The following is an 11,815-nucleotide window of genomic DNA, read 5'->3' as shown; positions in this document are numbered from 1 at the left end:
CCTTTAGTCTCCATGAACTATTACTCTTATTATTTGATGTGATGATATATAAATTACTTCTTACCCTTATACCTTTGGACTTAATATTGCAGTACAAAGAGAACTGAGGGTGGACAAAGCGGATTGAAGTGTATTTAAACCCTAACAGTGAACGTCTCTTATTTGGTCGCTTATAGTCTGTTAATTATTTAATCAAAGGTGTTTTGTTTTATCTGGTGTTGATCCTGCGAGAAATGTTATCAGCTGATTAATTTTTCTGCACTCTGCCTGCGCTGCCCTATTTTCAGTCAGTATTCTTAGTCATCGCTAAAGACTACAGAACCCCTTGACTATGTTATGGAGAAGAGAAGAGTGGACGGTAATACAATACTGTCCTGGGGTGAAAATGTTGAGAGAATGTTATCACCCTATGACAGGAAGTGCATTAGTGGCCGGATCAGCAGGTGGAACTAAATTTTTATGATTTCAGAAAAGTTCTTGCGGTATACTGATCTTAGGTTTATCAAATGAAAGTGTAGTTTGCTACCATTTACTCTATATTATTAGGGCTCCTAAAATTGTAAGTGAAAGTTTGAAAATCTCTAACAGCAAAAAAAAAAAAAAAGCAATAAAAACACATTCAATTTGAAATTCACATGCAGTTTATTAAAGAAATAAAGAAAAGACAAGAGATGCAAGCCTGGCATTGGATAATCCAGTAATGCATTATAAAGGATTTTATATACAACAAACACCTAGAAGTGATACAATCCATTACTTCACAAAACAAAGAAAAGCAAGTATGTATAGGACTGGCTACAGCCAACAACTAGCGTAAAAGTTTCACTTACTTACAGGGATACATTCAAGTGCAGTTACATTCTTACCATGATACCCTTGGCACATATCTGGTTCAATATTCTGTTTGGTGTGTGCTGTAGTGTAGTTTTCCTTTCTTGTTTGTTCTTTATTACTTTGTAGCTAATGAACCCATCAATGAGAACTATGCAACTGGTCATACAAAGTAAACTTTTGAACCATTATTTAACGATTTATTTTACCAGAACCTGTGCAGGCTGAGGGCCATTCTCATGGATTTAACCAAATGGGTTGTTTAAGAATGGTCGATCTGTTAATTTTTTTTAACAACCTTTGTGCAATGAGCCAATCAAAATCGTATAGCATATAACCAGTTTATGGGTTGCTGTGATGGGGAAGCATAAATTGTTTAAATTATAATCAGCCTTATCCTGGAGAACAAAAAAGGACAGGACAAGGCTAATACAACTGAAGATGACTATGGAAGCTTCTCTCATTTGAGCAGACTGAAAAGGTATAGTAAAGTATGGCTTGAAAGGGTGGAAACTAATGCTATGACAGTGGGGCATCTTAATAAGATCTCTTGACGGTGGTTGATGTTGTTTTTGACACAGCCACTGAGGATCTTGAAGAAGATGATTGGTTGTAACCGCCGCTTGCTTGGCCACCACCACTGCTGTATCCTCCTCCAGCACTATATCCACTTCCTCCTCCAACACCATATCCACTGCCTCCTCCTCCAACACCATATCCACTGCCTCCTCCTCCAACACCATATCCACCGCCTGCTCCATCAACACCATATCCAGCTCCTCCGCCAAAACCATATCCACTGCCTCCTCCGCCAGCACCATATCCAGCTCCTCCGCCAGCACCATATCCGGCTCCCCCACCAGAACCATATCCAGCTCCTCCACCAGACATACTTGAACCTCCACCAACCACAGCTGGAAAGAAAAATAAGAGTTTGATTTTCTATTGCTTTAGATAACAGAGCAAGAATATCTGTAGTCAGAAAACCAATCTATACTTACAAACGCTCACATTGTTCTGTACATGTCCAGACATTCTGCAAAGGCAAAGGCAAATTATTAGGCTGAAACCGGTATCTTATCTTTTGTAAAATGCATTGTTAATGTCATTTTCAACAAATTTAAAATGAGAAAAATGTAGTCTTACTCTCATTCTGCCTAAACTCCAGCCAGCTCTATTGAAAAGTATCCACACTCAGTGGTTTGTTCTCCATTAACCCTTCCCTTTCTGAGGCAAATAAATGCTTTTGTGGTTGGGTCACCAAACTAGTCTTATGAGTCCCCTTTGGAATGTTGCAATAAGACCTTCTTGCTGTTATTTCTGTTCCAACTGAGAGAGTGACAAACCCCCAATAAAGACCTCAGTGGTCTGTTGGCTTGTGAACAAAGACCTCCAGAGTCATTCAGAGCAATAAGAATTTGTTAAATGGTTTAACATCTTAGCATGCACCAAATCTGAATAATTCGTTTTAAGTGACCTATCTCTTTATGTACCTAATCTAATATGTCTTTGATTTCCATCTACAAGTAATAACATTTTTGTCAATGTAAGACACTTCATCATTCTAGTGCAGATATTAGTATGGATAAGTTAAAAGTTCACCATGGGGTGAAATGTTACTGCTTCTGTTACTATAAATAGGAAACTCTCTATTTCATTACAAATCTCTTATATACACTCTCCAGACACTTTATTAGTACACCTGTTCAATTACAAAGTTACATAGTTGCATAGTAGTTACATAGTTAGTCAGGTTGAAAAAAGACACAAGTCCATCCAGTTCAACCACAAAAAAAATAAAAATAATAATATCATACAATCCCATATACCCAATTCTATACCCACAGTTGATCCAGAGGAAGGTGAAAAACCCCAGCAGAGCATGATCCAATTTGCTAAAGCAGGGGAAGAAAATTCCTTCCTGATCCCCCGAGAGGCATTCAGATTTTCCCCGGATCAACTTTACCTATAAATGCCAGTACCCAGTTATATTACGTACACTTAGGAAATAATCCAGGCCCTTCTTAAAGCAATCTACTGAGCTGGCCAGAACCACCTCTGCAGGGAGACTATTCCACATTTTCACAGTTCTTACTGTGAAGAAACCTTTCCATAGTTGGAGATGAAATCTCTTTTCCTCTAGACGTAAAGAGTGCCCCCTTGTCCTCTTTGTTGACTGTAAAGTGAATAACTCAACCCCAAGTTCACTATATGGACCCCTTATATATTTGTACATGTTGATCATATCCCCCCTTAATCTCCTCTTATCAAGAGTGAATAAATTCAGTCCCTCTAATCTTTCCTCATAGCTGAGCTCCTCCATGTCTCTTATCAGTTTGGTTGCCCTTCTCTGCCCTTTCTCCAGTTAGCGATATCCTTTTTAAGAACTGGTGCCCAAAACTGAACTGCATATTCCAGATGAGGTCTTTTGGTAACACAAATTGCTAATTAGCCAATTGCAGGAACTCGATTAATTTAGGCGTCTAGGCGTGGTGAAGACAGCTTGATGAATTTCAAACCAAGCATCAAAATGGGGAAGAAAGGGGATTTAGAATGTGTAAGAAAGGGTACTTTGAACGTGGCATGGTTATTGGTGCCAGATGGGCTGGTCTGAGTATTTCAAAAATCTAATGGGGCTTTCACACAGCCATCTCTAGGGATTACAGAGAATGGTCAGAAAAAGAGAAAATATCCAGTGAGCAGAAGTTATGTGAAGGAAATTTGTATAAGTGTGGAGGAAAATGCCTTGTTGATGTCAGAGGAGAATGGGTAGACTAGTTAGAGAGGATAGAAAGGCAACAGTAACTGAAATAACCACTTGTCACAACCAAAGTTTGCAGAATACCATCTCTGAATGCACAACACATTGAACCTTGAAGCAGATGGGCTACAGCAGCAGAAGATAACACCAACGCCACTCCTGTCAGCTAAGAACAGGAAACTGAGGCTACAATTCGCACAGGCTCACCAAAATTGGACAATAGAAGTTTGGGAAAATGTTGCCTGTTCTGATGAGTCTCAATTTCAGCAGTGACATTCAGATGGTAGGGTCAAAATTTGACGTAAACAACATGAAAGCATGGATCAATCCTGCCTTATATCAAAGGTTCAGGCTGGTGGTGGTGGTGTAATGGTGTGGGGGGGTATTTTCTTGGCACACTTTGGGCCCCTTAGCACCAATTGAGGATTGTTTAAACGTCACAGCCTACCAGAGTATTGTTGTTGACCATGTCCATCCCTTTTTGACTACAGTGTACCCATCTTCTGGTGGCTTCTTCCAGCAGGATAATTCATCATATCACAAAGCTTAAATCATCTCACCACTGGTTTATTGAACATGACAATGAGGTCACTGTACTCCAATGGCCTCCACAGTCACCAGATCTCAATCCATTAGAGTGCCTTTGGGATGTGGCAGAGATTCTCACCATGGATGTGCAGCCGACAAATCTGCAGCAACTGCAACTCAATATGGACCAAAATCTCTGAGGAATGTTTCCTACAGCTTGTTAAATCTATGCCATGAAGAATTAAGGCAGTTCTGAAGGCAAAATGGGGTCCAACCAGGTACTAGCAAGGTGTACTTAATAAAGTGGCTGGTGAGTGTTTATCTTACTAAGATTTACTAACCCTCACAATACAATAGCTTGCGTTGATGGACTGTATCAAATTAGATAATATCATTGGGGGCAGGCATGGGATTATTATGACTACTATGATGGAAACAACTAGAGTTTAAAGTAAACAGACATAAGCTATACATAAATCTTAGCTGCTTAATATAAAAACACATTTAAAGTAGACTTTCACCCACCCTAGAGGCAATAAAGCAAATACATGTTAACTTGTTTGTATCTTATGACTTTTTCAGAGCAATTACTATTTAATATTGCAGTTATTTTTGACTATGAAGACATGAGATACTACTTTTTAATGGCCATAACCTTTCTCATCCTGTTGTATGGCTCAAAACATCAGGTCTAACTCTACGAAACTGCCTGCTTAAAACACCTGTGAGTCTCCTGCTAGCTGTACGAAGCACATATGAGTAAAAGTACCTATCCTGCTACTCATAGCATTTGATAGTCCTATGGGAAACCTGTACCTGCTCTTTACATTTTAGGTATCTTGGCATCTAGGCATCTAGGCATCTTGAACTCACCTGTCCTCTTCTCCTTCCAGCAGGAGTCTGTATGTGGAAATTTCCACATCAAGGGAAATCTTGACACTTAGTAGCTCTTGGTAGTCGCGTACTTGACGGGCTAGGTCTTCTTTGGCTTTCTGCAAAGCAGCCTCAAGGTCAGTCAACTTCTTCTGGGCATCCTTCAGTGTGGCTTCTCCACGTTGCTCTGCCTCAGAAATGGAGGTCTGAAGAGCTGTAATCTGCAGAATATTACTGTCATTTTAGTGTCTTAGTTTAGACTGAATGATCTTTATTTTGCTTAATTTGAAAAAAGTTTATTTAGATCTTTCTGCAACACAGTTTGAAATAAATTGCTTATAGACTTATAGTGATTGTAAATGCATGTTTTTTTTTTTTTTAAATAAATAACGTTATTCTTACCTCCTCTGTGCAGTTGGTTTTTCACAGAGCAGCCCAGATCCTCCTCTTCTTGGGTCCTTCTTTGCTGTTCCTAACCCCTCCATCATTTGAGTACCCCTCAGCCAGCAGTTTGCTACAGGGGGCGCCTAAGCCAAGTTATATAGTGTATACATTTAGACACGGAGCCCTGTCCTGACCCCTCCCCTGATTGGCTGACTGACTTTGATTGATAGCCTCAGGACCCAGTGGCGCAGCTGCTCTGTCTCAGCCAATTAGGAGGAGTGTCCTGGATGGCTTCAAGGATCGTGAACATTGCTGGAGAGAGATGGGGCTCAGGTAGATAGTTATGGGGGTGCTGGGGGGGGGGGCTGCTACACACAAAAGGCTTTTTTATTTTAATGCATAGAATGCATTAAGATAAAAAAAATAACTTCCGACTTTACAACTCCTTTAAGCCTTCCAAAGAAAATACAGCAAATCAACAAGATACCTGTTTTTTGACATTCTCAATTTCGGATTTCAGCTTCTGGATCATACGGTTAATTTCTGCAATCTCACTCTTGGTGCTCTTCAGGCTGTCGCCATGTTTTCCAGCTGTAGCCTGTAGTTGCTGATACTAAAATGAAGAAAAGCAGCTCTAAGGTTACTATTGTTAATAAAGCTAACAACAGTAAAGTTTTAAATGAAAAGAATAATGAAGAATGAGCTAAGGGGTTTGTGAGTAAAATACTACAATAAGAATCTGTGGAGCCTATAGTTGCATAATTCCTGGTTTCCCTACATTTGTAACCCTTAACTACATGCATACCTACATCTACATACCTATCCGTCTACATGTTAGCCTATCGTGAAGAAATTCAAAAGGTTCAAAATTTCAGTTTATACTGTAATTGTGTTGTGCCCCCTATACATTGTAAAGTGCTGCGTAAAAAGTTGGTGCTATATAAATCGTGAATAATAATACATAATAATTATATATATATATATATATATATATATATATATATATATATATATATATATACAGCCTCTAATAACAATATAGTAAAGGTGTATAGAATCATCAATTTACAATTTATACATATCAATCTTTCTTAATTAATATTTCATAACTGGTTTCCTAAGTCTGAACTTGCATTGGCAAGTTATCCACACAAGCTAAGGGGTGTGGTCTAATTACTTGTTGTGAGTTTCAGTGTATGTGCAGAAGTAGATAAAATGTACTTACTTTGAGGTCAAATAAGCTTTGTGTTTCAGCTTTGCTTCTCGCTGCAACGGCTTCATATTGTTTCTTTACGTCTCTCAGTATTCCATCAAGAGACAGGTCCCTGTTATTGTCCATAGATAGAACGACAGAGGTGTCACCTGCTCCTCCTTGCGCACTTTGAAGCTCCTGTCAATTACAAACACAAATCATGGATCAAATTAGATAAATCCAGAGACAAATCTTTATCTTCCTTACTTTGGGAGATTTCCTCTTTCTGTTGTATCTCTGAGACAGAAAGTGAAGGGGAATTTATCTAATTGTACACAGATAGAAAAAATAAACTAGCAGGGATTTACCTTTTTCCCACTCAATAGAAAGCTAAAAAAAAGTATTTGGCTATACATTTGCTTTAAGCATGTTTAAATACAAAGTAAGCATTCTTACTGCATCATATAGCATCCTCAAGAAGTTCAACTCCTCTGTGCTCAAGTCAACCTTGACTTCCAAATCTGTTTTGGTCATGAATGCAGCATCCACATCCTGAAAAAGAACACAAAAACGTCTCGCTTTGCATGGCAGATTCACACCACAAAGACATACTGGGTTCATGTAGAGCATAGATTTTCCTGATCTATATCTGGAGCGTAAACATAGCTAAAATGTATCTAAAGCTAACTGGGGAGCTTCTAGAACTGGTCTCAGCTCACCAAGAATACTGATTTTAGTGATGTATGATCAGAGTTTTTTCCTTTTTTTTTATCTTGGTTAACATTACTCTGTAGTCAATAAGATGTTAGTTAGCAAATATGTTTTACCTTTTTAAGCACCACAAAGTCATTTTCTGCTGTTGTACGCTTATTAATTTCGTCTTCATATCTGCATAGACAAAATATGTTGACAGTCTAAAAAATCGCCTATTTTCCTTATTTTAAAATGCATTTTTAAACAGTAAAACTAGAAATATGGACCAACAAATGGCAAGGCACAAGGCATACATACTTTTTCTTGTAGTCTTCTACCATTTCTTGCATAGTCTTTTGTTCATTCTCCAGGCGGCCTTTATCACTTAATATACTTTCAAGCTGCCTAGTAAGAAGGCTTATGAAAGCCTCAAAAATTGGTTCTAAGCTAGGCTTTTTTGAGCCACCTTTGTGTCCTTGCTCTTGTAAAAGTTCCCATTTTGTCTCCAATACTTTGTTTTGCTGTTCCAGAAACCTAACCTGTAACCATAAAGGACAGTACTGTTGGCTTCCTATGCCCAAGTCCACTAAGAATTAAAAAAAAGATCAATTCAAAACAGGAAATAATACTTTAAAACAACTCTTACCTTGTCAATGAAACTTGCAAATTTGTTGTTCAAAGTTTTGATCTGTTCCCTTTCCTCAGTTTTCACTTTTTGAATGTTTGGATCTACTTCAACATTAAGTGGTTTCAAAAGGCTTTGATTTATGCTCACTTCCTGGATGCCCCCAGGAGGACACACAGGGAAGCCGGGACCTCCTCCTTGTCCTCCTGCACCTCCACCAAACATCCCTGAACCTCCACCAAAGCCTCCTGCGCCACCACCACCAAATCCTCCTGCACCACCGCCAAATCCTCCTGCACCACCACCAAATCCTCCTGCACCACCGCCATATCCTCCTGCACCACCGCCATATCCTCCTGCACCACCGCCATATCCTCCTGCACCACCGCCATATCCTCCTGCACCACCGCCAAATCCTCCTACACCACCGCCATATCCTCCTGCACCACCGCCATATCCTCCAGCACCACCACCAAATGCTCCTCCACCATAGCTTGACCCAAGACGAACAGATGAAGCGACTGCAGTTTTCCTTTTTCCACCAAGGTTATAGAGACTTTGTGATGATACACCTACAGAATAAGAGCCACCTGATCTTCCTCCACCAAGTGAACAGACACTAAAGCCCCTGCTGCCTCCACCACCAACACTTTGCATTTGCTTAAAGTTGTTCATAATGGCGTTTAAAAAGATCAAGTTTGAAGGAAACAAAAGAAACAGATAAGACGAAGGAGACGTGGCCCCTTTGCACTGAGAGACCAAAGCATCCCTTTTTATCTGTTTGAAAAAGTTGGGCTTGGTTGCATAGGTGTCTGGAGGCCAGTTTAATGCAATAGTGGGTTTGGCAAAGCTGGCAGCCACCCATCAATCTGCTAAACTGATCACACCTATGGGAAATATTGTTTTGTTTGCAATGCTCAATTTAGTTAATCTACAGTGTACCTGCTTGAGATGGTAATAGATCAAAGATCAAGAGTTACCGTGTATAAATTAAATTGCGTCCTTTCCACAATAATGCCTTTGGGGATTTATTGAAATGTTCTCACAATTATTATGCTGTATTCACTTTTGAGGTGGAGAAATAATAGTTAATATATGTGTGTATTAAATATGCATATGTGATTTTAAGTTGACAAACCTGATTGTTTAGTGTATTTATGCAATAATAGGCATAAAATTATTTTAATTTTTTTATTATTATTTATTTTATTTAAGAATTGGATTGGATTAGAATTTAATGATGTTATCAGTATACAATACTTGACAAAATTATTTTTATTCGTTTTAGATACTTTACAAATACTGGTAATGTAAATGAGTATTCTGCCTTCAATCATAAATTTAACAACACACTGGTGAAGATTTACTAAAACTGGTGCACACAGAATCTAGTGCAACTGCGCATAGTAACCAATCAGATTCTAACTTCAGCTTGTTCAATTAAGCTTTGACAATATAACCTAGAAGCTGATTGGTTACAATGCACAGATGCACCAGATTCTGTGTGCACCAGTTTTAGTAAATCTCCCTCTAAATCTCTTAGTCCACCCATTTATGATAACCTTCCCTGCGCTCCCTTGTGGAAGCCGGGAGTCAAATACTGTAAACAATCCTGTTGGGTGACATTGGTCCCATCACAGAGTTGATTTCATTATTATCCTCATATGGTTGTTTGGGTCAGGCAAATGGCTGCTCAGACCTGAGCACTACATCCTGGGAGGAGGCCACTGCCAACCCCCCCCCCCCCCCCCATACCTGGAAGCACTGGTAATTTGCAGAGTTTCCAATAGAGCAAAAGAGTGGTGGGGGATCACTACAAATGAGAATATAAGTGAATTGGTAGAATGGGAGACTTTGCAACTTTTTCCTTAGTTGTCAAGGTGATAGAGTCTCTTTAAATGATTTGTGGTGTCATTGCAACTTTAATAGTATTATAGTGGCCTTTTTGATAACTTGAGGACCAGAAAAATAAACAGAACAAAACAAAATTTAGATTCTTCCAGAAAACAGTTTTAGACTGCAAGTTATTGTCACTACTGTGTGTATCATTGAAACAGTATATCATTTTTTAACCACTTGCCGACCGTCTCACACTGATATACAACGGATGGCACTGGTGCGCAAAACAATGTACCCGCACGTCGCTGCCTCATTGGCGGCTAGCAGGCATGTGAGCACCAGAGCATGCGCCTGCTGCGGCAGCATTTCCGTGTCTGTCTGTGGCCCGCAATCGTGACACAACAAGGCAGAATGGGGAGATGCCTAAGTAAACAAGGCATTTCCCTATTCTGCCTAGCAACATGACAGGGCTCTACTGCTCCCAGTGATCGGTGATGTTCTAGTGAGCCCACCCCCCTACAGTTAGAACAAGCCCAGGGAACACACTTAACCCCTTGATTGCCCCCTAGTATTTAACCCATTGCCTGCCAGTGACATTTACATAGTTATCAGTGCATTACTGATCGCTGTATAAATGCCAATGGTCTCAAAATAGTGTCAGAAGTGTCCGATCTGTCCGCCGCAATGTTGCAGTCGTGATAAAAATTGCAGATTGCAGCCATTACTAATAAAAAAATTAAAGTCCATAAATCCATAAGTTAAAAAAGTCCATAAATCTATCCCCTATTTTGTAGATGTGATAACTTTTGTGCAAACCAATCAATATACGCTTATTGTAGGTTTTTTTTTTTTAACAAAAATATGTAGAAGAATACATATCGGCCTAAACTGACGAAGAAATTTGTTTTTTTATTAGTTTTTGGGGATATTTATTATAGCAAAAAGTTAAAAATATTGCTTTTTTTTTTTAAATGTACTTTGTTTATAGAGTAAAAAAAAAAAAAAACGCAGAGGTGATCAAATACCACCAAAAGAAAGCTCTATTTGTGGGAAAAAAAGGACATAAATTTTGTTAGGGTATAACATCGCACAATTGTCAGTTAAAGTGACGCAGTGCCATATTGAAAAAAAGGGCTTGATCAGGAAGGGGGTAAATCCTTCCGCCCCTACTCATGCGGCACCCAGCTTCTTTCCCTCTCCTCCTTGAAGTCAAGCGACTCCTCCTTGTCTGGCCTTTAAATAGAACACACAGACAGCTTGGTCAGTCTCTTCTTGACCATCCAGGGGTACACACACAACCATGCACTAACTATATGCACAAAAAGGTAGGCTGATCTGGGTGGTGATGACTGACATTACATGTGTAGCACCCTGGTGTTTAGGCAGGGTTTCTATTAAATTTAGTTTGCCCGGGTAGTATTTATCCTGGTTAATTGTTAGAAGATCCACTGATTCCTTTCTAACTCTGGACTGGCTGCACTTTTTCTCTTCTGTCACTAGGTGGCACTGTAGCTGGTGACATTAAAGTGACAAGGGCTTAGCAAGGTCAGATCATGAATGGATGGGGAGTCTCAGCCAATAGGCAGGGTTCCTTGGCCTGCTGGGAGGGCCTATTTATTTGGGTGGAGTCAGGTGATCTGTGTTCTGTGCCACCTGGATGGCTGTCTGGGTGGATGTGTGGTATGTCGCAAAAGATGGTTGTTAACAGTTGAAGTACAACCACCCTTAGTGACTGTTACAAAATTTATTGCCATAGGAGATAGCGGTACTACCAATACAAAAGTGGTATCCAGCTGGAGGCCTTCCCCTGTATAGCTGTCTACCTATAGAAGTATCGGAGTCTGACAAATATCATTCCATCTACTTGTCCTGGCCCTAACCCTCTCTCCACATTTCTGTTAAGAGACAATAAATCTCTTTTGCATTCAAAAAGTGTCTGGCACCCATCAATCCATTTGGATAACACCCACCATGCCTTGTAACCCCCTCTACACAGACGGATGTCAGCTCTCTCTGGCTCTGGAGGTCGCTGTTAGACCTCTAGGGGTGGGGGCCATCTCTATACATGCATATACACTATTTTTTCAAA

General features: G+C 39.7%; 1 protein-coding gene across 1 annotated transcript; it reads right to left on the bottom strand.

Annotated features, from left to right (window-relative positions):
• Nucleotides 1-638: 638 nt before the first annotated feature.
• LOC143983810 (keratin, type II cytoskeletal cochleal-like) lies at nucleotides 639-8,669 on the bottom strand. The gene is made up of 9 exons (XM_077483907.1): nucleotides 7,909-8,669; nucleotides 7,581-7,801; nucleotides 7,397-7,457; nucleotides 7,026-7,121; nucleotides 6,603-6,767; nucleotides 5,865-5,990; nucleotides 4,994-5,214; nucleotides 1,833-1,867; nucleotides 639-1,745 (listed from the first exon to the last, which is right to left on the bottom strand). Exons 1-9 carry the CDS (start codon nucleotides 8,560-8,562, stop codon nucleotides 1,369-1,371), a joined length of 1,956 nt encoding a protein of 651 aa, XP_077340033.1. The 5' UTR covers nucleotides 8,563-8,669; the 3' UTR covers nucleotides 639-1,368.
• Nucleotides 8,670-11,815: the final 3,146 nt, after the last annotated feature.

Source organism: Lithobates pipiens, unplaced genomic scaffold, assembly GCF_037356315.1.
Source record: "Lithobates pipiens isolate NorthernLeopardFrog02 unplaced genomic scaffold, aLitPip1_a1.2 Scaffold_16, whole genome shotgun sequence".
Classification (NCBI taxonomy): Eukaryota; Metazoa; Chordata; class Amphibia; order Anura; family Ranidae; genus Lithobates; species Lithobates pipiens.
The sequence above is the reverse complement of the archived record's forward strand: the minus strand, read 5'-3'. Positions and strand labels throughout refer to the sequence as shown.

Excerpts from the sequence above, each read along its gene's own strand:
- LOC143983810 (XM_077483907.1), bottom strand. The coding sequence starts at position 8,562 with ATGAACAACTTTAAGCAAATGCAAAGTGTTGGTGGTGGAGGCAGCAGG. Across the intron at positions 7,458-7,580 it reads GTAGAAGACTACAAGAAAAA|ATATGAAGACGAAATTAATA; the intron begins GTATGTATGCCT and ends TTGTCTATGCAG. Across the intron at positions 7,122-7,396 it reads ACTTTGTGGTGCTTAAAAAG|GATGTGGATGCTGCATTCAT; the intron begins GTAAAACATATT and ends GTTCTTTTTCAG.